The sequence below is a fragment of the Lycium ferocissimum genome, chromosome 2 (genome assembly GCF_029784015.1).
Source record: "Lycium ferocissimum isolate CSIRO_LF1 chromosome 2, AGI_CSIRO_Lferr_CH_V1, whole genome shotgun sequence".
NCBI lineage: Eukaryota > Viridiplantae > Streptophyta > Magnoliopsida > Solanales > Solanaceae > Lycium > Lycium ferocissimum.
Window position 1 is genome coordinate 63,059,549 of NC_081343.1, and position 24,218 is coordinate 63,083,766.

At 34.6% G+C, this 24,218-nt stretch overlaps 3 protein-coding genes and 1 long non-coding RNA gene across 6 annotated transcripts; 3 read left to right on the forward strand and 1 right to left on the reverse strand.

The window, feature by feature from the left end:
* The first annotated feature begins 1,836 nt into the window (after positions 1 to 1,836).
* On the forward strand, positions 1,837 to 5,697 carry LOC132046692 (uncharacterized). 2 transcript variants are annotated; one of them, XM_059437407.1, is made up of 5 exons: positions 1,837 to 2,089; positions 2,464 to 2,778; positions 2,809 to 2,906; positions 4,171 to 4,213; positions 4,923 to 5,697. In XM_059437407.1, exons 1-5 carry the CDS (start codon positions 1,966 to 1,968, stop codon positions 5,375 to 5,377), a joined length of 1,035 nt encoding a protein of 344 aa, XP_059293390.1. In that variant the 5' UTR covers positions 1,837 to 1,965; the 3' UTR covers positions 5,378 to 5,697. The 2 variants fall into 2 exon arrangements, with proteins under 2 accessions (XP_059293390.1, XP_059293389.1); XM_059437406.1 differs by having other exon boundaries at positions 2,464 to 2,906.
* A 493-nt stretch (positions 5,698 to 6,190) lies between these two features.
* On the reverse strand, positions 6,191 to 11,455 carry LOC132046693 (ATP-dependent Clp protease proteolytic subunit 3, chloroplastic). Its single transcript, XM_059437408.1, has 5 exons — positions 11,111 to 11,455; positions 10,086 to 10,200; positions 9,607 to 9,782; positions 6,785 to 6,880; positions 6,191 to 6,681 (listed from the first exon to the last, which is right to left on the reverse strand). Exons 1-5 carry the CDS (start codon positions 11,402 to 11,404, stop codon positions 6,385 to 6,387), a joined length of 978 nt encoding a protein of 325 aa, XP_059293391.1. The 5' UTR covers positions 11,405 to 11,455; the 3' UTR covers positions 6,191 to 6,384.
* A 576-nt stretch (positions 11,456 to 12,031) lies between these two features.
* LOC132046695 (uncharacterized) lies at positions 12,032 to 19,783 on the forward strand. Of its 2 annotated transcripts, none has more exons than XM_059437409.1 (12): positions 12,032 to 12,476; positions 12,565 to 12,627; positions 13,403 to 13,537; positions 14,129 to 14,231; positions 14,550 to 14,623; positions 14,711 to 14,815; positions 15,203 to 15,236; positions 15,561 to 15,661; positions 17,985 to 18,044; positions 18,104 to 18,307; positions 18,896 to 19,013; positions 19,497 to 19,783. In XM_059437409.1, exons 1-11 carry the CDS (start codon positions 12,360 to 12,362, stop codon positions 18,983 to 18,985), a joined length of 1,086 nt encoding a protein of 361 aa, XP_059293392.1. In that variant the 5' UTR covers positions 12,032 to 12,359; the 3' UTR covers positions 18,986 to 19,013; positions 19,497 to 19,783. The 2 variants fall into 2 exon arrangements, with proteins under 2 accessions (XP_059293392.1, XP_059293393.1); XM_059437410.1 differs by having other exon boundaries at positions 12,033 to 12,476; positions 14,553 to 14,623.
* Positions 19,784 to 21,780: 1,997 nt separating this feature from the next.
* LOC132048298 (uncharacterized) lies at positions 21,781 to 23,948 on the forward strand. Its single transcript, XR_009412941.1, has 3 exons — positions 21,781 to 21,857; positions 22,394 to 23,641; positions 23,813 to 23,948. It is a non-coding gene; the product is annotated as an uncharacterized LOC132048298 (long non-coding RNA).
* The last annotated feature ends 270 nt before the right edge of the window (positions 23,949 to 24,218 follow it).

Below are 24,218 nucleotides of genomic sequence, written 5' to 3' on the forward strand. Positions count from 1 at the left end.
TTTGAATGTTGAAAAACAGAATGTTGCTGCCACAAGAATATTGACCCCCCTTCTTCAAAGTAAATCTTGACCTTTTCACATGGTTCAAAGGTAAATTTGACAATTTTCCCTTGTAAAGGTCTATGTGTTGGAAAGATTCTGTCGTTAGTTAACAAGGACATATTTGGATTAGTTTTGTAAAGAATGAATATATTTAACTCCAAATTATTAACAAAAGATAAATTTGAACCCATTTTACAAAGTTCTAAAGCAAATTTGAACCTTCTTCCTATAGAAAAAAAGAGGTACAAGAATATATTTTCAATTAGGAAATGATTAAGGTATTTAAGTAACAGATGTGCATGTTTGAACCATTCAATATCAACAAATCAACCATCATAACAAGCATGAGGTGCAGCAGCGCAGTTGGGATCAAACACACCCACAACAATGCCAATATTTAATTTGTAATTAAAGAAAGTTATTCAGTCATTGTCATACCATGCCCGCCGAAGAATAGAATGGAGAGAACATGAAATATTTGCCAGTGCCCCAGCAATCGAAATTAATAAATTTGTATTATATTTGATCGTTTAGCTTAAATATTTAAAAACTAACTTAATTGATTTAATTTTCTTTTAAACAAAATTAAATCAAACCAAGCCGCAGGACCAGTCTGTCTAGGATAAAAATGTTTATTTGCACTTGATATTTACGACGACAACAACATACCTAGTAGGCGTTTGGACATGCGATTTCATCTCATGAGATGAAATCGAGCGTTTGACGTGCGATTTTAAATCCGATTTCATCTCGTGAGATGAAATCCCAAATTATCCAAAAAGGCATGATTTGGGATTTGAAATCATGATTTCAAAAAATATAAATGTAAAAGTTGACCCATAAGTTTATATTTTGTAAATATAGATCCATAAGTTGGTAGATATATTTACCAATCATGTTTACCAACCATTTATATCAAATATTAAAAGATCTACAAGTTGCTAGTATATTTATAACAAATTTACTCTTACCAATCATGTGGGAGGAGGAGGATTATATTAAAGATTAGTTACACTACAACTCATGTTCAAATTTCCATTTTATTAAATTAAAGTTTGATCGATTAATGTTGTATTTTTTAGAAAGGCCTTCTAGCAGAGTATTAATTTGTTATGAACTATGACTTGCTCATTTGGTAAGATTATATAAGAATTGGAAAAAATTTAATGGTTTTCACAACTTATGGGGTTTTTATGTCTATAAGAAAAAATACAACTTCAGAAATTTCAAATTGCATGTACAAATTAACATGATTTCATCTCGTGATTTCATCTCATGATTTCCAATCATGTCCAAACAGCTCCCTAGTATAATCCCACCAGGTGGAATTTGGGGAGGGTAGAGTGTACTGAGACCTTATCCCTAACTTGGGAGGATTGATATTTACAAATTAAATAATTTTAATAGTCATAAATTTAAGTGAGACAAAAAAAATACTCTCTTTGTCTCAAATTATTTGTTGTTTTTTTGTTTTTCACGCTCCTTAAGAAATATTAATTAGGAGGAGTATTTGACCTACTTTACTCTTATTTATGTGTAAGTTATAATCTTTTCATTAAATGTTTACTCTATTTGTATGTCATCACAAAATTTTACTAAGGGCAAAAAGGAAAAAAATAATTAATTATGTCTTGAACTTCTAAAATTATAATGAGACAACTATTTTTAACAATCACGACAAGTAATTTGGGACGGAATGTTACTAAATGGATAAATATGTGTATGAAAATAAATATCATCTAATTACTTTGTTTGGGGTAAATAAAGTTTTACCTTTGACGTTTGTTAAGCATGTAACATGTTGGAGCCCTAATTGTTCCTTGTCGTTGTCGAAATAGAGATGCGTTGGTTGAGTTGGGGAAATTGAAAACAAAATTTAGGTGCAAGTGGGAAACAACCCAAACGTTTTCATCTCCGATAAAAATGGCAAACATAAACAAGAAAGAGGAGCCAAGTACAGCGCCAGAGCCAGATCGGTGGTACAATTTGAGCTTAGGTTCTTCCTTCAAAGACCATCAACCTTCCTCCAAGTTCTGTACTTTACGCTGTATGTCTTCTAAACTCTTTCTTTAATGTAATTGGCTATGAAACCTTATATTTTTATTTCAATTCTTTTTCTGATATGCTGTCAAGTGTGGAACACAAGTTATGTACAGATGCAACCTAGGTGTAGTGTCTGTATGTGTATAACTTATGTATATACAAACTTTAAAGATAGTTGCTCATGCTAAGTGGTATCTGGGTCCACTGACTTCAAATCTTAGACCAACCTTTAGCCAAAACTGCTGAGTTAGCTGTGTTTTTAGTTGGTCATGTTGTATGAATGGCCAAGGATGAGATTTGTTTGGTGCTATCCTGATGTTATTGTTGTTTGAATAGTTAGATTTTGTCTCGCCTTACAATTGTTTTACTTTTCTCCAGATGAATTTAAACCAGCTTCAATTGATAAAAATAAACCTGGAAAACTACACAAGACCAAGGACAACAGGATTTCTGTTGAATTTCAAAATAACCAGCCTGGTAAACCCAAGGTTGCCTTTGATGGCAGTAGTGAAGATTACAAGGAAAATGATGCTGTTCTTTTCTTTGATGGTGAGTCATTTCGGTTGGAGCGGTTACATACCGCTGTTAAGCGGTTGAGGTATAATCGTCCCCTTGGAGAATCCGCTGCGGCAGCAGCACCTGCACCTGCTTCTGCTCCTTCTCCTGCTCCTGCTCCTGCTCCTGCTCCTGCGCCTGCGCCTGCGCCTGCGCCTGTGTTTGCGCCTGCTCCATTTGGAATGCCTGCAGAGACGAGTTCACCGCCAGTTGAAAAAGGGGCTAGATTTCAGTCTCTAAATAAGCCTGCAGTTCCTGCGGTACCAGTGAGTTCTATGCAAACTTACTTTCACTTTCTTCTAGTTTATTTAGGACTGCAATATCACATTTTTCTTTAGTCAATCTCAGAGCTTATTTAGCTTAATTACAATGTGATAAAAGATGAAAGTAAGTTTGCCCATGATTTTTTTTTTTTTTTTTTAAAAAGTCAGCTTCAACCTGTATGCCTTTGCTTTGTGCCACTGTTAAGATCAGTGAAAGAATTACTTAATTGATTCTCCAACTTCAGTTCTCATGTTGACACTTCCCATAATTTTAAAAGGCTAAACTGAGCCGGATGGAATGAAAGCACACTTTACCTTTACTTGCACTGTTGCCTGTTATGCTTCTGCATTGCAGAAGAAAGGACATATGGCTATATATATGTCTGCTTGACTGGATGCATTGTTTTTTAGCAATAAACTGTGAAATATTACCATAGACAAACACAACTATACACCTAAGAGCACCTCAAGGATTAAACCACCTTCTATGAAGGGTGTTTGCACCACACAGGCCTCAAGCAGAAGAAACAACTAGTTACAAAATTTCTGAATCAAAAAACTACAATTTCTAGCTTTCTTGGAACCTTTAACCTGATCTATTCTTTCTTTAATCTCTTTCTGTATCTGTGTTGCAACTATCTCTATCTGTACAGTTTTTCCCTTGAATTGCTTGCTGTTCCTAGCTTCCCAAATGTGATATATCATTGCCCCCAAGATTGCATTGTTGTGGTTACACATTTTGGTGGAATGTTAGATGCTGGGTCTTTGATGCGCTGCTTCCTATTGTTATATCGTAGTACTTGGCAAAGTGTTTATCCTGCACATGTTGGTACCTTCTCTCCACCCATTCTTCTTGTTTCAACATAACAAACAGAAAATGTGGGGTCTGGAGTCAATGGGTGCATTGCCTATGGCCCAACAACTGTTGTCACCATTAATTTAAAAGTGCAACCTGACATATTCAAGTGACAGATTTTTCTTGTTTCAATCTTGCTTGAACTTGTGTAACTTAGTTCATGAAATTGTCTTCGGATGATTGTATTGCCAGAAATGCTAGTATATTCATTGTATCTCATTCATTTGGTACTTGGCCTGCTGTTGTGAATTTTACAGGCTACAGATAAAAAAATTTATTCCTTTCTTGCCTACGCTGCTGTCTGATGTGTCTCATCAACCTCTAATATGATTAGTTTGTCTGTTTCCATATTCTTTGTAGTTTTGACTATTGCACTAATATCTCAAACTTTTCTGTTTAATGCTTGTTCAGGTTGAGGTGGAACGAATCAAAGTTGGTGACTTTAGAAGTTCAGGTATGTTTTCTCAAACTCTGTGCTGGTGTTAACTGAAAAAATAGGGAAGAAGGGTTTTGGGGGGAAAAGGGGGGGGAGGGGGGGGTACCTTATGTTTGGTTGAATTTATCCAATGAAGGAGCATAAGTGGTTATTCGACACAGATTGGAAATGCAGGGGCAGAATGAGATGAGAAGTGTATAAAAGATCACTCAGATCTTCGGAATTAGTTTTCCATTTTAACATTGAAACTGTGTATATGGTCTCAACTTAGAGTGGAATTGCAGTTGACCATGGACTTATTAGGATAGAACCTAAAGATTCAAGGACCTAGCTTGACCAAGAAGAAGATACCTTGAGAGTTGAGTTGTGTCGAATCTATTCTCTGCCATTTGGCTCTCTAAGTTTAGGAAAGATTGTATCATATATTATCCGCGATGCAATATTTTGATTTGAGTTTTTCTCCCTTTCTAATCTGTAGTTTGTTTGAATTAAGTTGCACACATTTCATCTGTTTCTACCTGGAAAATGATTTTGCATTTGTTCTGATTGATCAATGGCTAAGCTGTTGCGCTCCCACTGACCTTTTCATTTTGTTCAGTGGTTGTCTTAATCTGCATCATTTATGGGACAGGCGAGCTTCCCTTTTAAAGGAACCCTGAAATTTCTGATTCCTTATCCGTGGTTCATCCCTTTTATTGTGGTAGCTGACTCTTCTTCTCTCTTCTAGATTCAAGATCCAAAAATGAGAAGATTGCTGAATATCCATCTTCACATGCAAATCAGCCAACCGCGTCACCAGACATGATCAATGATGACCTGGATGAACAATTGGATATACTGAATGATGACGAGGATGATACTACAGCCGCCAATGGTGGCAATATTACTGTACAAGAAATCGATACAGGCATTGATATTAATATCCCACACCAAAATGATACGGATGATGAGATAGCTGATGTAGATGTAAGTGATGATGATGAGGATAAGGGCCGCAATGCTGCAGAAGAACTTAGAGCTCAGGTAAATGCAGAGGTAAAAGAGGATCATTCTTCGAGTTCTAGCAGTAGTAGTGGAAGTGACAGCAGTGGAAGTGGGAGTGGGAGCGGGAGTGGGAGTGGAAGTGATAGTGCAAGCAGCAGCAGTGACAGTGAAAGCAGCGACACGGTCAACTCTATCTGAGAACTTGTGGTATTTAAGGGATGAATGTTTCAAGTTTGAAATAATTCATAGAGAAGCCACTACATTGCTTTTAGGTTCAGTTGACTGACAATGCAGGCCGAGGATAAAGCTATAGCTCTGTTGGCATGTCCTCTTATTTTGCAGGCTTTCTTGCTGTATATCATCCTCTTTTCTGATATTCTCCTTTTATTTATCTCATTGTTGCACTTTTTATCTAAGAGATACAGAAAACTGAAAAAGTTTGGATGACGGGAAAGATGATTACTGTATTGTAAATGCATCGAATATTTTCAAGTCAAGCACCTTATATTTGACATTTACCTATTGTTGGAGAAGAAAAGAAATGCGGAAGAAACCTTCATTTGCATTGATTGATGGTACAAAGAATTTTCCTTTAAGGAATAATCAATATAGGTAGGAGCATATAAGCTGATCTCATATAAGCTGATCTTAATCATTCTTATTTAGAAAAATAAGAATTATATATATGTTTGACAACAATACTAACCAATTTTAAGTTGCAGAGTTGTTACAAAAATATTAATACATTAATAATTAATATATTAATAAAATTCTTTCTTTGGCTAATTATAGAAGATTTCACGTCATTAATTAGGTGAATGGAGTTGATCCCAAGAGATCACCAACCATGAGGGATAATTAAGCCAGAAATTGCTAACAATTATTATTGTGCAAATTGGAGTGACTTCTTAACAGAACACGGCCAATGTGCAATTCAAGCTGTTTTCTATCAAGAGACCTAAAGGATGTGATTGCTATGTAAAGTGAAGCAATGTAAATCCACTACAGAAGTACCAATTCAAATGTTCTCTTTTATGATAAAGACCAATTCAAATACTTAAAGCAGATATTGGTACAACAGAAGGCTCAACTGACCTCGAGCATAATATAAAAATTAATAATCTACAATGAATCCTCAAGACAGACATCTCAAATTCAATACGACTTAGTACATCTGTTCAAGGGAACATTTATCCCCCAATACACTATAGAGGACTGGGAGCTTCATCTTTCTGTTCATTGCTCCTTTGCTCATCATCTGGACTAGCCGCATAACCATTTTGCGATATCCTTTCTTCAGAAGGCAAACCCATTTTCCTTGCCTTCTTGGTGCCTTCGATCTTCCACTGATCCCAAACTCGTGTTTTTGGTGGAGGCGTGGTGCCATCTGTAATGGGTGCTACCAATCCTGGTTTGCCATCATCTATAACAGCATCAACCAGCCCGTATTCCTTAGCCTCCCAAGCATTCATGAAATTATCGCGATCAGTATCTACTTCAACCTAGAAAAAAGAAAATGAAAGGATATAAAGAAATAAGAATTAACTCGGCTAATTTGGACAAATAAAATTCATTTACAGGAAGAAACAGTATCTAAATAATCACCTTTTCTAAAGGCTGGCCAGTACATCTTGATAGTATTTTGTTCAGCTTAATCTTGTGGTATGACATTTCTCTGATCCGTATACTCATCTCTGTTGCCTAGAATAACGTCATATAAACAGTATTGTGAAAATTATTTGAAAGACACATACCAATGTGCTAATGACAAAAATGAATTAAATGAAGAATATCTGGATTAATGAGGGAAAAAAAGAACAAAAAAGCAATAAAACTAAGAAAGATGCACGCTAGAACAATGGAAACCGACGTACTTGAAACACGAACAGCAAAGAGACATTAGCTTATTAGTAACATTTATTGATATGACATGTGGTGGCATAACTCACTCAAATAAATTATTGTTGCATCAAAATGTTAGCAGACGGTGGATTAGAACTAAGATAAATAGCGTAAGATCAGGTCACTGAGTTCACTAGGCGAACTGACTTGCAAAGTAATAAGGATAGACGCATACCTAATTGCCTTATGCAACGCTAATTAGGTCTTGAGCTTAATGCATCCTCATTAGCAATATCCTCATAAACATAAATAGAATAGGCTAAGATAGGCCTATAAACAACTTAAAAAGACACTCTATCAGGTTAATAATTCAAGTAAATAAGATGTGAAAGAAGCAATCGGTTGCGTACAACATTGGAGAAAATAATAGTCGAGGCTTGACTCACTTGGATTTTAGAACCATTACAATCATCACCACTAAGGTATTAATTAAATTTATAATTGATTTAATTCCCTCATTATTTGTCTTTTGACCAAGCAAAGGATGTTTACGTTTGTTGAAGATTCTTTTTTTTTTAAACTGAACGTTTGGTTAAGATTCTTAACGCTTATTGGCATCAATTCCCTGTTGGATCAACACTCATCACTCAATATTACTTGTATACTTCCATGTCCAAATTCTCATGTGCTTCTCACAAACAAAGGAATCGAGCCTTCACATGAGGTGGCATGGTAAATATACTTCGGATGAACTGAACATAGAATTAATAGAAGTTTGTCAGACATAATTGACACTACTAGTTATATAAATTGTTGTAGACTTGTAGTCGAATGAATTTTGGTAATTAGTTTTGGAGTATTGTATAGTGTAAAATCAGTGTCTTCTAAACTTAGCAATATCCATATCTTATTGTGAGCAACAAGTGTGCACGAACAGGATAACTATAATCCCTAATATAGAGATTTTCCTAGCTCAGTTGACAGGCTTCCTATGGTTTCATTTTCTCCGGTCTCCTATAAAGATGACACTTGCCAAAGAAGTCCAACAATACCACTCAACCAAGCTTCTGGCATTGGACCAAAGTACTCATAGAGCATAAGACAAATATTTACTATTAAATAAGCAAATGAATCCATAAATCACATCTGTCCTCTCTGTGGCATCTGAATCTAATTTATTAAATGAACTACCATTAGCTAGGCTAGCCAAAATATTATTATAAAACACACACGAGATTTATGTTGTATCTTCCTTTTTGACAAGATAGCCAGTGGTCCAAGTAAGTCCTGAAGCTGCTAAAGAATCTGACATAACCAATTCAAAGTTGAGTAGCGATAGAGATAAGTTCAAGACATCAGGTATAAATGTGATTGAACTCCAGTCTTACTCATACAGAGGAATACTAGCTTGGATGTCTAAATTTAAACATGACCAATGAAAGCTCAACATGAAGCCTGAATACTCGCTATGTCACGCATGTTGTATGTGCATATGCCCATTACTAACATAAAATGTAAAGCAAAAGCTTTACCCCATTTCGAGTGGACAACCACAGATACTTTGACCGTGGGACATAGAGAGAGGTGGGAGGAGAAAGGCGAGAGAGAGGATCTAACATATTTTTGCATCTAGGGGAATAAGTTAACTAGACCAATAAACTATTAACTATATGCCAAACACTTTTTGAAACATTCCTGCAACCGGTCACGTTAGTATTAATCACACATTTATTCACAATTGAATGAACATATCAAAAGTTAGATGTAGCGACCTCAGATATAACTCATTGCCATCGATGAGATATGTGACTCATGATATGCTCAACAAATATAAATTGAATAGAACGGGATAATACTAACAAGCAGGACAGCCAGTGAGTCTAAAAAATAGGGATGTTCCAAATTTGATAGGACTACATGTTCCAAATTTGATAGGACTAACTTATTGAATTGCAGAATAGGAAGGGGAAAAAAACAGAATGATTTTGGCGGCTGTGATGTGACACCAAAAAACAAAAAAAAAGAGACCAGAGCTTCAAAAAAATCAGAACAACATTTGTCTCCAGAGATAACCAAACTCCAATGTTGAAAATTGTTCAGGAATCAGAGAGTAAAATATGAAGTGATGCCTTGGCGTAATAAGGTACAATATTTTCCATTAGAACCCTCCAGGCAAGAAAGAGCCCGTTTGGATTGGCTTGTTTTAGGTGCGCTTTTAAGCACTTTTGTAGTGTTTGGATAAGACTAAAAAAAAAGTGCTTTTCAGCACTTGTTATTAAGCCAAAGTAACAAAAATAAGCCAAAAGCCATAAGTTATAAGCTCATCCAAGCAGGTTCAAATTCATTAAAAAATCTTCTGGCAAGAAAGGCCTTTTTGTGTTTGGATATTTGTGTATGTGTAGTAAGGAAATTCAAAAAGCTTCAGAAAAGCAGCCCAACCAACAAGCAATTAAAAGTAAATCATAGTTGAACCATCACAAGCCCTTGCATAACTTAGGTTTCTCTCAAAAAAATGTCAAGCAAAAGGAAAACATTATTGTAGGTTATCATAAAAGTGTTGAGTCAGGCAAAGTATAAGCACATACTTTACCACCAGAGGTTCCAAGTGGTTGATGGATCATCACTCTGGCGTTTGGCATGCAGTATCTCTTTCCCTTGCTGCCAGAGGCTAGGAGAAATGCACCCATGGATGCAGCCAATCCCATGCAGATAGTAGAAACATCAGCCTTGCACATTTTCATAGCATCATAGATTCCCATCCCTAACAAAAATAATAAATCAGTTTGTGTTTCAGTTTCTATTAGCCCAGTGGGCAAGAAGTGTTAGAGAGTAGAAATCTCCTGCTAATCACTATCTAAAATTCAGAAGCCAAAAAAGTATCTAACAAGCAATTACTTGGCCCTTGCTGCATAACTAAGAAACAAAAAGGAGCAGAAATTCACTGTTCAAGCTAACAATACATTATATCAGTTTTATGTCACCTTAACAAATACCAAAGTTTTAAGTGAGCAAAGAAAAGGATAACATCATGTGCAACCAAGGTAAACGAACCATTTAGACATACCAGCAGTTACTGAACCACCAGGTGAATTAATGATCAATCTGATGTCCTTTTTATCATCTTCTGCATCAAGAAATAATAGCTGGCTTATAATAAAATCTGCAGTAACATCGTCTACCTGTTCATCAACAAATAATTTCCCAAGTGTTAGAAACAACTCCATAGTTCTATGATTGAAATATAAGATTGTTTTATCTTTGCCAAGTTCTAAACGCAAAGCAATCAATCATATATAACATATCATCCACTGGCCATTCAATAAGAAATCAAGTGAAAGTATGTCCGTGCAGAACCAAAAGCTATCTGTTTGGCCAATAGAATAGCGTGGACTGGTAACAAACATGAAAAACCTACCTAAGAAAATATCCTTGCAGTGACATACTCTCCAAGCAATACTAATTAAAACAAGGAAGCTGCAGTGAACTTAACAAATTAAACAGGACAGGGAAAGACAACGAATCCCCATATGACCAATTAAAGAAACCACTTGCAAAGTTAAAATCTTGATTACACAGAAAGAATTAGAAAACCCAAAAAGAACAGAAAATCAAATCTTTATTAGAATAGTGGCAATCTAATGGTAAATTAACAGATTACAACGGAACCAATGAGAAAAATAATCACCATATGGTCAATTAAGACACCACATACAAAGTCTAAATGTTTACTACACAGGGTGAATTAGCAGAACCGAAAAATAAACTCTTTATTAAATTAGTGACTACCTGGGAAAAAAAAAAAAAACTAATTCATACATGACTAATCAAAGAAACCACGTACAAAGTTCAAATCTTGATTACACATAATGAATTAGAAAACCCCAAAAGAAAAAAGAAAAAACCTTTACTAGAATATTGACAACCTGAAACTAACTAAGCTAAGCAGAATGGAGTCACATTAACAGATTAATACGGAACCAATGAGAAAAATAATCATCATACAGTCAATTAATACAAAGTTCAAATTTTGATAATACATAGTGAATTAACAAAAGCAAACACCAAATCTTTATTAAATCAGTGACTAACCTGAGAACCCAAGAAGATAATCCTTTGACGAAGAAGCATATTGGTAGTATCAAGTTCTTCAAATCTGGGCAACCAAGAAGGCGTTTTTGTGTAACTGGAAACATCCCAATTCCCGGATAGTGTAGAAAAGTTGTGGCTGGATGCTTTTATTGATAATCCTCTTCTTCTTCTTGTGATAGTATTTGGTAGGGAATTAGCTTGAAATTGTTTGGGAAAAGTAGAATTGTAATGAAGACATGTTGAAGGTCTTGTTGGTGCTGAGGCTGTGGTGAATGTAAGACAACCTCCTTCCATCTATCTCCCTACACTTTGTGCTTTGCTTGTCTATGTCTCTGCTTTTAGGGGTTTTTGGCTAAGAAGCTGGGAGACTTGAATATTGATTTTTCACTTCTTTTAACAGATAAATTACACCAGCCAAAAAAAAAAGTTTACTTCGACAACATATTTTCTGCTTTTTCAATTTTTGGTCCGTCTAGAAAGAATGACACCTCTTTATTTTTTATGAAATGTTTGTAAGCACACAAATATTGTACTTTAATTTATCACAAGTTTCAAAAAAATTACTTATATTTTTTTAAATTTCGTGTTCAGTCAAACACTAGACAAACATTGAAATAAAAATAGTGTTATATATTTTAAAGAAAAACATGTTTTTAGTGTTTGAGTTCTTCACATTTTACACTTTTTATATACAATATATAATATATTCAAAACATAATGCTTTTTAAAAAAATTATTGCTTTTTATTTTACATCACAATGTATCAAGTTTTTTTTTATGTCCATTCTATTTTTCCAGATTATTTATGATATATCACGTAATTTATCAATTAATGACATTGTCTAAATTCTAAGGGCAAAATAGGAATAATAAATAAAGGAAAATCAAAGGTCGAGAGAAAGAGAGAACGTAGAGACAAACACCTACACTGGGAAAAAGAGGAGAAACCATAGTATATTTTTTTGCCAATTATTAGGGCTTAAGAGAAATCAGCATGATATTAGAGTGGCGTACACTATTTTCATTCAAGAATTTACACTACTCTCAAACAACTCCATCATCTTGAATTGAAATACTTCATATTTATTCTTTAATACAGATAGTAATATGAATATATGGTTGCATAGGCAACAAATATTTGGAAAACATAAAGTACACCTATAAGTCCAAACGGTGTCCAACTATACAATTCCTCAAACATAAAACATCCTCATCCTTATTCCTCAGTAGTCTTTCAGAGGGATTTAGGATGTTGTCGTCTTCAATGATGATTCGACGCTTTAGCAGTTTCAGTGTCACTGCTTCTTCTACTACTATCACTTCCACTTCCAAGAAGAAGCGTCTTGTCTTTCTTGGTTCTCCTCAGGTTCGTTTCGTTTCGTCACCACATTGCTCCCATTCTTGATTTAAGCAAAAGCATAAACTTTTATTACAATGTTTGTTGTTAATTGCAGGTATCTGCTTCAGTACTTGATGCTTTATTCAATGCTTCTGCTGCCCCTGATTCCCTTTTTGAGGTATGGTTACACACATTGCTTGCTCCAGTAGTGCGTTTTATTAAGATAAATTATTGAGCATTGGAATGAAATGTAGTGGAAATGGATATAGAGGATTTGTGTAGTCGACCTCAACAAGTTTAGGATTGAGGCAAAGTGATGGTTGTGTTATAATTCCAACTGAGGTGTTTCTTTTTCGTCTAGGCATATATATACCTAATGTTGTTAGGTGTTTGTGTACGAGACATTTGCGGTTCCTGTGAGCAAGAATTTCTGGAAAGACTTGATTTTTAACTTTATTGTCTACTTGAGTTGAAAGCAGGATTTAACCACTCCCCCAAATTAATTTACACTCAGTCCTCTCTTTTCTTCCTCTTTTTTCCTCTAAATAATTTTTCTCTGTATTAGTGCAACACCAAATGGAATCCTAACTACCACAGTCATCACAAAGCATCCAATCACAATTACATAAAGTTGTTCTTTTAAATTTATTGATCATTCTGTTTCTTTTTGGTTTATTTTAAAGTTTTACAAGCTTATTTTTCTTCTCTGAGTGAACCGAGTAATCTTATTTCCTCGGGAAGTGTTACAAGTTAAAATTTTGGCCTGCATCTAGATTTTGCATTTTGCAATCAGAAGTTTTTCTTGTCCGATTTGGGTTGTTGATCTGCATTAGATATTTATGGCCAGCAGTTTATATGTCTAAACAAAGATAATATAGGTATCTTTTCAGATTGATATTGTACTTAAACATTGTGGATGGGGTGGGAAACTAAGCTACTTTAACTTTGGTTAGGTCGCAGCCATTGTTACACAACCACCTTCTGGAAGGGATAGAGGAAGAAAAGTAATGCCTTCACCAGTTGCACAACATGCTCTTGACAGAGGTTTCCCTTCTGATTTAATTTTCACACCGGTGAAGGCTGGTGAGGTAACTATAGTTATTTACTATTTATGTACTAACATTTATTCTCTGATATGCCACTGCTGCTCGGATGTCTTTCCTATGACAAATTGCTATGGTGCCTTTTTACTGAAATCATTTTGTTTGTAGAAACTTAAGTTTCGGTTATAATTCTTTAGGACATGAAATCAGATACATTCTCTGGGGTAGCTAGAGAAAGGTAAAACTTAGAAGGCTATGTTTCTTTAATGACCACTGATTTTTTCCAATAAGTTAAGAAATGATGCTTTAGTTATGATATTGTGAAAAACCAAATAGCTTAACTGATGCATTTTTATGCTGCTCTAGTTTCTTTTTGGTGTACTTACGAGGTCCCTATTTTTATAGAGGATTGGATCTCTTTTGTTGAGAACCATATTTGTTGTAGGTTCTCTTTTTTTGGTATATGGCTTGTATACAGGGATTCTCCAATTGCCAATAAAATTATTTACCTTATAAAAAAAATGATTTTAATGCCGCTGTGCCCGCTAGAAAAAGTCCAATACCTGAACATCTTCTGCTGATCAATCGTCATAAGTTAAGATTGTACATCTGATTAACTGTGTTATCGTAATGCAGGAAGCATTTCTTTTTAACTTCAAATCTTTGGAGCCAGAGCTTTGTGTTACTGCTGCATATGGGAATATTTTACCCACAAAGTTTCTGAATATTCCGTCAAAAGGTTAGGCAATAAACTGCTAATTATTATGCAATTGTTAACTCTTTGTTAATGTTGCATTTTCATATTCTTCAAGAGTTGGAGTTTGGAAGTTGTCAGAGTTAGAACCAACCAATAGTTTCATGGTATAATTTAGGCCACATTAGTCTCGTGTCAGAGTTAGAACCATTAGCTCTTAGTTTCTTACTTTAGTTTCATGGTATAATTTAGGCCACATTAGTCTCGTATTTTTACTCTCATCGTGCTACTGTTTACAAAGATTTTTTTTCCTGCTTATGCTCAGTTATCTGAATGAGCTTTAGTCTTTTTGATCCAATCAAGCAGGAACGGTTAACATACACCCGAGTTTACTCCCTCTATACCGTGGTGCAGCCCCTGTTCAAAGAGCATTGCAGGTTTCATTCTCCTGAAAACTCATGGAAATTATATGAATTACTTGTTCGACGGATTTATGATTTGTGGAACTGTATATATAATTTCAGGATGGTGTTAAAGAAACAGGGGTATCATTAGCTTACACAGTTCGTAAATTGGATGCTGGACCAGTTATTGCACATGAAAGAGTAACAATTGATGATCAAATAAAGGTCTTTATGATTTTCTTTCCAGAAATGTTGTTTCTTATTTGTTTTTTTATCATGGGTAGATGCTTGGTTAAGTTCTGCAAGTCCATTGTGTTGAATGCAGCAAATAACTGGTTCGGACTGCTTGCTATTGTTAGAAAAAGATTCTCGTGATCATTCCCTTTTTCCATTTTTTAAATTTTCCTTGCTAGGTAAGGTCAACGGATTACGGTGGTGTATAATGATGCAGATACATGAAAAATGTATCAGTATATTCATTAGTTTTGCAACATAGTTGCTCCTCGACTTATTTGTATCCTGGGAGCTATGTGCGTGTGGACGGCCCACTTCTGGGCAACACCTTTATCTTTTAATGAAATTTCTGACTGATATTATAATATCTTCTTGCAGGCTCCAGATTTACTTGACTTACTATTTGATCTAGGTTTGTTACTCTTATCTTCTACTCCCTGCTCTTCACTAACTGAATCTTCTACTCTCTGCTCTTCACTAACTGAAAATTTCAGTGTTATAATGCTTGTCTTCCTGGATGAAATGTGTATTTTTAGTTTAAAAGGCAACCTTTTTTTTTTTTTTTTTTTTTTTTTTTTTTCTGTTTGTGATATTGAATGCATTATTTGGCCTGTGGAATTGAAGAACAGAATGTATTTAGCTTTTATTTTTGGCCACTGCAAAGATATTTGTATAATAGTTGGAGAATTTTGGTTCAGATTCCATTTCTCAATAGCTCATGGGCTTTATTCTTCAGGTTCCAGACTTCTAATTCGTGAACTTCCGTTCATATTTGATGGATCTGCAAGTGCTAGAGCTGAAGAGCAGGATGACTCTAAAGCTACCCTAGCTCCCAAGGTAAAATCACCCCCCTACACTGTTATGACCGTTTGGTGGATTTCTTCCCAGTTTCAATTGTAATGTTCATCCAAAAGGAGAGGTGGGTACATAGAACACCAATGCATAAATAACACAAAATTTCCTGTATCAGCAACATCATAAGGTCCTGAAAAGGTTAAGATATCAGCCATCTTGTCTGGATATATGCCCCAGTATTATATCCTGAGTTTAAGGGAAGGCTTAAGCTCAGGCCTGCATAACAAACATTTCAAGCTTTGTAGTTGGGCATTTTAATAGCCAGGACGGATATGTCTGTTATCTATCTTGAAACCTCGCATAATTACTATATAAAGTGTATCACTTGTAGGTGTTGGCTTCCATTGGCCCGTCGTAGGTGATACGGAGAGAAAGAAACTCAAGATGTTTTGAAGAGAAACACAAATCAGTCCAGTCGATTAAGAGCCCGTTTGGATTGGCTTATAAGTTGCTTATAAGCTGTTTTCAGCTTTTTTGAGTGTTTGGCTGGCCAGCTTAAAGTCATTTTGTGCTTAAAATAAGCTCAAAAAAATAATTGGGCCCGTTTGACTTTTTGTTGGGCTACCCCAACTTATTTTTTTTTTAGCTTATAAGCTGCTTAAAATAAGCCCATCCAAACAGGCTCTAAGTTAGAGAGTATTATGTTATTTCAGCTGTGGTGTAAAAAGGAATATGTAACCCGCAAGGGTGGCTCAGTTGGTTGAGCATGGGGCTTTCATTATGGAGGTCTCAGGTTCGAAACCCCCTGCCAACGACAAAAGCGAGGATTTGCCTTCTAGGTCGAGCTAGTCGCACGGGCTTGCCTAGTGCGGGTTACCTCTCGTGTGGTTTGCGAGCTATTGCACAGGAGCTGGGTTTACCCTGTGCGCACCCAAAGGGTAGCGGCTGCGGGTTCCTATGTCATCAAAAAGGAATATGTAAATAAGAAGGCAGAAGTTTTTCTAGGCGCCCAAGAGTGTGGCCTAGGTGATTTCTTCCCATTTGTCCAAGCCTTGGTGGATAGAGTTACCCGGTATTTGTGCTAGTGGGAGGTAGCAGATACCCCGTGGAATTAATCGAGGTGCACACAAGCTGGCCCAGACACCACAGTTATTTGAAAAAAAAAGGCAGAAGTTTTGCTAGAAGTCTAGAACTCATAAAGGCTCTCTGGGATTAGAAGAGGGCCATACTTATGGTGTTTTTTGTCACTGTACATAATCCTAAATTTGAGCTGTTTATAAATACAATATATTACCTTGTCACAAAAAACCAAAGTAAGATAAGGCCCTGCTTATGGATGGAATTTGACTCTGGAACAGTCTTGTGGTATATTGTGCAAATACACCTGATATTGATTGAAGTTTCCTTGAAGGATCAGCGCTTGGGGTTCAGGGTGGAGTCTAGTTGAAGGATTCCAAAGTATCTGGGAGATAATCAGAGATGATGTGCCCTAACAGAATCCTATGATGGTCAAGTTAGTTCTCCAACTTTGAAGTAATGAATTCCATGTTTCAATTTGGAACCTAGATGTCGAAATATAAATGAAGGGGAGCATTTATATACCCGCGGGGCGGGGGGCGGGGGGCGGGGGGGGGGGGGGGATGGGTTGTGTGGTGGATCCTTTAGCAAATACAGAGGTCAAGATCAGCATCCAATTATTAGTGCCCTAAGGTAAACTCCTGGAGCACCAATTGGTGGCCACTTATCCTCTATAATTTATTCATATTTCATTTACCATAAGCCGGATACTGCTGAAATAGCCGCTACGTCCATTTTCGCAGGAGGAGTGAGCTCGAAATTGAAAAGTCTTGCATATCCTGGCGACATAGGATTCACTTCCACTCCATATGGCTAGCTGTACTTGTGTCAGCATATTTTCACATGACAAATCCTTGCTGTTTTTGTTTTTGTTGGAGAATAGTCAAAAGAAGGTTATGCATATATTATCCCATGCAGACAGTGGATCCTTTTTCACAAAACATGTTTCCTCCATTGCTTGAATTCTTAGTGCTCCTGACAGTAAGCCCATCCCAGTTTGAAGCTTTGTGCCATGCTTCACTATCAATGGGTAGGTAGACTTACATGAGAACTAAAACCATCTTAAAAATGAGATACTGTATCGTTGGATGGTTGGAGTGACACCGATAGTGGGTCTCAAACTGTTGCACAAGATAATTCTTTTTGCATAATCTCTAAATATTAGTTTGTTTCAAACACCATTCAATGCAATTATGCAGATTTTGGATTTCGTCTTGGCTAATCAAAATTCAGATAAATGTTTCCCATCAAATTCTAGCAATAAGACCCTGATTTTTGCTTCCTGCAGATAAATCCTGAGGAGTCATGGCTATCCTTTGATGAAGATGCCCAAGTGCTTCATAACAAGGTATTCTTCTCTATTTTCTTTCAATCTGGGCTGAGTGATCATGACACAGTAGCTTTTAGGTTCGGGCATTTGCAGGATGGCCAGGAACTCGAGCTAAACTTAAGGTTATTGACCCTAGCAGTGGCGACAGCAGTATTATAGAGCTTAAAGTTATCACTACTCAGATTTACGGTGGTATCAGAAGTCAAGATACAGAGGCCAATGATGTGCTTTACAGCAAAGGTTCCCTGCTAATTCCTTGTGGTGGGGGCACGGCATTGGAGGTGAAGATTGTGCAGCTTAAAATTCAAGAGTATTTTGATTCAAGCTGCAAGGTCTATCAGCAATTATAGTCCTAGATGTTATGGGTTTCTCTATTTTTGTATCATCCTAAATTTGGAAGATCACACGAGATCCACAATTGATGTCGGCTTTCTATTTATGTACATGACCTTTAATATTCTATGCCGACTCAAAATTGTACATGTTCTATACGTAGAACCTCTATACACTTTAATTTGCTGTTTCTTGGGCATCCGGAAAATGGAGGGTTGGGTACGATTTTGTGAATCTAAGTTAACAGCTCTACTTATGAATACATTGGTTGTGTGCATTCACATTTATCTGTCCATTTCAAGTTTCCCTCATGTATTTGTCTTGAATCTTTTGTGGAGAGAGATAGATATAGAGAGGGGAGAGGGGAATTAGTTGTCTGCATAGTATGGACACTTCTTTTTCTGTAGATAGATCATAGATCTGCTAATATGGGCAGTTCTATTATTAGAGGTTGATCATGATGTTGTCTGCATCTTCTTTTTCTTGTTTGTTACAGTGATTTTGAAATATTTTAATGCTAGTTTTTGGTATTTCAGGTTTTGGAAGTTCAACTTCCGGGTAAGAGAGCTGTTAATGCAGCTGCATTTTGGAATGGTTTAAGAGGCCAAATGCTGAAAAAGTTGTGATCACTAAACCAGTCAACCGCACCAAAATGTAAGACTGAATATTCTGGAAGTCCTTAATTACTTTCTTATAATACAAGGTCTAGAGCTATTCAGGAGTTCCTCATCATTGACTTCTGCAAAGACCTATATTCGAAGAAAAACAAGTCAGCTTCCTTTCTGCGACAACTAGGAATTTTGTTTAGAGTAATGTTCTAAGGTAGCAGATTAGCATGCGGTAAAGGGGAAACATATTAGGAAAATGGAATTGTTTATATTATTTTTGTGATATCATGCGCTAGTTAAATTCAGTTGATGTATCTTGGCATATGTGTAAAACCACACACAATGTGAGGATGAATTGATTTGAAATACTGACAAATGCTGCTTGAGATACCTAACTGGTGATATATGGAATATATGCTCCTTATACTTTTCACATGGTGTAAATCAAAGGACTTGGCAATCAAAAAGCATGTTAAAGCATTATCCATGGAGCATAACAGAAAAGTTGATGCTTTTGTTTTGAATGCAGAAGCCAGTCGACAGGTTGTAACAAATATCATTGTTCTGGAGAGTTCATTACATTATCTGATCATAAGATGCAGAGCTAAATGGAATACATGACTGGATGCTTCTGATTCCTATCCGGATCTGTTCTGCTTTCCGAATAGTTCTGTAACTCTCTAGGAAGTCCTAAAGAAGGCATTTGTTTCACAAGATACTCCAGCGTCCGGAAAATAACTGAATTTGCTTATATGAATTTGAACTGATCTGTAATGCTTGATTTAGTTAAAAGTAAATTTTCCTTTTTTTTTTTTTTTTTTTTTTTTTTTTATTTTTTTTTACCCTTTTTTTCATGTTTGCTTTTTGTATCAGGAGCTAAAATAGACAGTCTTTATTTGAAGTTTGTGTTGAGATTTAAGTGAAAATTGTGAAACAATGGAGTTGTGTCTTCCAATGGCTTGAATTATCGTGGAAATAGCGTCCACTAGTCACTTTTTAGTGTTATTTTTGAAAAATAACTATTGTCATGGAGCAAGAAAAGTTCCAAAGTTGGATTTGCAAGGCGGACGTCTTATTCGAAGATATTTCGAATATGTATTCTCTCCACTTGTTTTCCACTTTGGACTGGCTAATAAGGTTCCTGTGTCCTACAGTTTGACCCCCAAACTAAAAAGAGGACTACATAAATATCCAATTATTGGACCACTTTGGGCCTGATCATTTTATATACGAAAAAACAGAATGACATATATATTTTAACGAAAGATAATTTTTTAGTACAACAACAACAACAATAAAACAACCATATACGGAGCCCCATCTTTTTTAACTATATAACTGAAAATTTTATTCAACCTTTAATATTTTAACTTCCATTTTATTTAAATTATTTAATTCAAATCAAATTTGGTGTCTGAATTTGACATTATAACTTATGTATCCTAATTTTCTGTTATTTAGTTCTAAATAAATAATCTATACATAGTTAATGAACTTTTAAGACAAATACATAATCTTTCTGTTTTGAGACGTTTCTAAATATTTGACATCGTTTTATATTTAAAAATTTACAACTTTTAGGCGCGATTCACATGGATTAATGGGAAAAATTCGGATATCGAGCACCAATCGAAATGAATGAAAATGAGGTAGGAGGTTCGATAGGCTTTTAATTTGTATTTAAAAACAAAAACAAAAATCTCATAAATAAATATAGCCAAGTAATTAATTAAAAATTTAAAAAATTTGAAAAATGCCCACTTATAGTCATATAAAATGAGAACAGACTTTAAAAATAAAAAACAAAAAAATTGACTTAAATAAATAAAATTAGGACAAAAAAGTAATTTTTAAAAGTTTTAATATTAAGTGAATAATAATAGGGTGTGAATGCAAAAGTCCTCACATTCCCTCTTATATATTTATGTTATGCCTTGAGACCTGGGATTCTTCGATATTCTTATTTTTTAATAAATAAATTTAGTACCTATTATAACAAGTTTCACTCATATACTTGTGGGGATAAAAAATATTATATAAAAAAAATTTTCATTTCTTCTTTTCTATTTTAACAACCATTTTGATGAAATTATTTAATTCAAATCAAATTTGGTCTCAATTTGACATTGTAACTTATGTATCCTAAATTCAGAAACTATTTAATTCTCTAAATAATCTATCATAGTTAATGAACTTTTAAGACAAATACATAATTTAATCCTTGTGCGAGTATCTTGAGTACACCTCCTCTTAATTAGGATTAGGGGTTCGAACATGGATTTAAAAATTGATTTATAATTATATTTTGGCAAAATAGTGTATATTTTTCGCAAATGTATATTGAGCACCAATCGTAAAATCGAATACATGAGAATATATGAAAAAGAAAAAAAAAAAAAAAAAAATTGACATAAATAAATAAGATTAGGACCTAAAAATAATTAATTAAAATATTTTTAAAAAAAATTTAAAATTAATTTTTGCTTTGAAAAGTCGGTGGTTTTTTTTTTTTTTTTTTTTTAAATAATGTAAAAACGTGTCTTTTTTTTTTTTTTTAAAATTTCGGTGATTTTTTAATAAAAATGTATTTTAAAATTTTTGAAATTTTATTTTGACTACAAAAGTACATTCCCTCTTATATATAATAGTAATAATAAGTAATATACTAAAACACAGAATGAAATATATTCGACAGATAGTCCTTTTAGTACGCGATTTTTTCAAACACTTACGGAGATCTTTTTAACTATCATAACTGTAATTTATACAACGTTTTATATCTAGCCTCAATTATTTTAAAAATACTTGAAAGTTGGTGTCTGAACTGGCCTTCCACCCTCAAACTTTGCCTTTTTCTGGAGTGAATGAGGGTATTTCATCTTTTTCAATTGTTCTTCTTTCTGTTTTGAGACGTTTCTAAATATTTGACATCGTTTTATATTTACAAGTTTTACAACTTTTAAAGAATTCACATGCATTAAGCCATTCATACTTTAACTTCGAAATGATGAATGCTCTTTTTTCAACCGCTAATTTGTATTTTCTTCCATTATCTCTAATCTATATAACCAAGTCAAATTATTATCTTAAACTCTGTCAAATCATACTTATAGTCACATAAAATGAGAACAGTGAGTAAAGAGAAAAAGGACGCAAGAACGTACGGCAAAAAAAGGAGGTGTTTTGGTCCTAATATTAAGTGAATAATAATAGGGTGTGAATGCTGGAGATTTCCACACCCTAATGATTTATGTTATGCCTTGAGACCTGGGATTCTTCTTTCTTCTTTTTGATAAATAAATTTAGTCCTATTATAACAAGTTTCATCTCTTTACTTGTGGGGATAAAAAATATTATATTAACCTACTTTTCTTTCTTCTTTTCTTTTACAACCTTTTCCAACTCTAAGGTTTGGGCCCTACATAGAAGAAGGTCTCAAAGGACGTTTGTCAACCAAGGAGCAAAATTCAAGAAACTAGTCGAACTCTCTATCCCAACAATTGAAATTATGTGGTAACTCTGTCTCAATTTATTGGCGCTTTTGAGGTATTCTAAAATGTTTGCACTATTTCGCTAATAATGTTATTCTTTATAACTTTTACAAATTTTAATAATTCAAACTGGATTAACTAATCTGTGAAAAAAATGGATTAACTAATCAGATTAAACATTAATATGTTATTTTCTTTGTACTCTTATGTTTTCTTCCACAACAATTTCTACAATACTAAGTTATAAGATATGTGCCTAATTAGTTAGTACTGACTTACGAAATAAGACGGAAGTAATTAATATACTCCTAAGTCCAACTATATATTGCGGTTTAGAACACAATATAATTTGAAATTGGAGGAATGATTTTTTATTATTGTATCGAAACTGAAATACTCCAACATGAAATCCAGATCTTTTGTGCACGAATTTAGGATCAGGCGACATTGGAAGGCAATAATTAGGGGCATTATCTAACATTAATTGATAAATAAATGAAAAGGCAAAGCCACACCCACTGAACGAAAGTGAAAGCAAACATAAAAGTACTTTACAACAATTTTCCAATTAACACATCGCAATAAATAAATATGGAGTTACGTAAGGGTCATCATTTCGGGGCACACTTGCATCTTTTGTGGACAATATCTTTAGCAAAAGGAAAATGCAAGAATGTACCACCTTTAATTCTTTCGATAGGAGTTTAGGTTCTCTCATTGATAGCGTGTAGATTTTTTACACTATCATGTTAACTAGACCTATAATAATAGGTAACTATACATGACGAATTTGATATGGTAACTTATAAATATTGTAGTAGTCCATTGTAATTAATTAAATTACATTAATAATACAGTATAAAGAATTTTACATTATCAATATATTTAATTTAAGCGCTCGCCTTCCTTTATTAAGTCCCACAAACACTTCATGATGTACATCACTCTTTAGCCTTGGTTGTCATTGTCCCATCCCCCTAATCAACTTAACTTTGTATATTCCCCCTCCTCTCTCTATAAAACCCACAGCTCAAGCCTCTCTTTATATATTTGTTCACTACTTGCATTGCTTTCCCCCAAAGATAAGTGAAATTCGATACGAAATATGGGTGTTCTTGATTATTTGTCAAATTTTTGCACCGTTACCAGCACAAGACGACGTACCAGAAGGAAACCATTGCAGGTACTTTCTACTTTTTAATTTATCTTACATCTCCTACAAAGCTGTCCAATTTCATGTTAAATGTATATGTTCTTTGTCTACCCTGTAATTTTTAACCTTTTTTTGGTTTAAGTTTGTGGCGTTGACGTTTTTTTTTTTTTTTTTTTTTTTTTTTTTTTGTCAATTTGTTAGACAGTGGAGATAAAAGTGAAGATGGACTGTGATGGATGCGAAAGAAGAGTCAAGAATGCAGTTAAACGCATGAAAGGTTACTATTTTCATAAATTTTCGGTTAAGGACCGTTGAAAGTTGATATGATATATATAAACTCCATGCATACAGTTATCAAAAAATTCAAAATTCTTTTTACTTTGAAGTGAAGCTGCTGATAATTCTATGGGGAACATATTTTAGAGTAAAACAATAGTAGTCGAAAATTGGAATAAGAGGTCTAGAAGGAAGATGAAAGGTGACGAAGTTTTCGTAATTAAAAGCAAGCTAAGCATAGCAATGGAAATGCTACTATTTATTATTATTAAGTGAGTAGCATTATATATATTATCGCTTTATATTTTTTTTTAACTTTTACTCATTCTGT

What these genes read in the sequence shown, in the direction of transcription:
- LOC132046695 (XM_059437409.1), top strand. Translation starts at nt 12,360, where the DNA reads ATGTTGTCGTCTTCAATGATGATTCGACGCTTTAGCAGTTTCAGTGTC. An exon ending in CACCGGTGAAGGCTGGTGAG is followed by an intron (nt 13,538 to 14,128) that starts GTAACTATAGTT and finishes ATCGTAATGCAG; the next exon opens with GAAGCATTTCTTTTTAACTT. An exon ending in CAATTGATGATCAAATAAAG is followed by an intron (nt 14,816 to 15,202) that starts GTCTTTATGATT and finishes ATCTTCTTGCAG; the next exon opens with GCTCCAGATTTACTTGACTT.
- LOC132046693 (XM_059437408.1), bottom strand. Translation starts at nt 11,404, where the DNA reads ATGGAAGGAGGTTGTCTTACATTCACCACAGCCTCAGCACCAACAAGA. An exon ending in TTATCTTCTTGGGTTCTCAG is followed by an intron (nt 10,201 to 11,110) that starts GTTAGTCACTGA and finishes GTTGATGAACAG; the next exon opens with GTAGACGATGTTACTGCAGA. An exon ending in TGGTGGTTCAGTAACTGCTG is followed by an intron (nt 9,783 to 10,085) that starts GTATGTCTAAAT and finishes TATTTTTGTTAG; the next exon opens with GGATGGGAATCTATGATGCT.
- LOC132046692 (XM_059437406.1), top strand. Translation starts at nt 1,966, where the DNA reads ATGGCAAACATAAACAAGAAAGAGGAGCCAAGTACAGCGCCAGAGCCA. An exon ending in CAAGTTCTGTACTTTACGCT is followed by an intron (nt 2,090 to 2,463) that starts GTATGTCTTCTA and finishes ACTTTTCTCCAG; the next exon opens with ATGAATTTAAACCAGCTTCA. An exon ending in TGGTGACTTTAGAAGTTCAG is followed by an intron (nt 4,214 to 4,922) that starts GTATGTTTTCTC and finishes TCTCTCTTCTAG; the next exon opens with ATTCAAGATCCAAAAATGAG.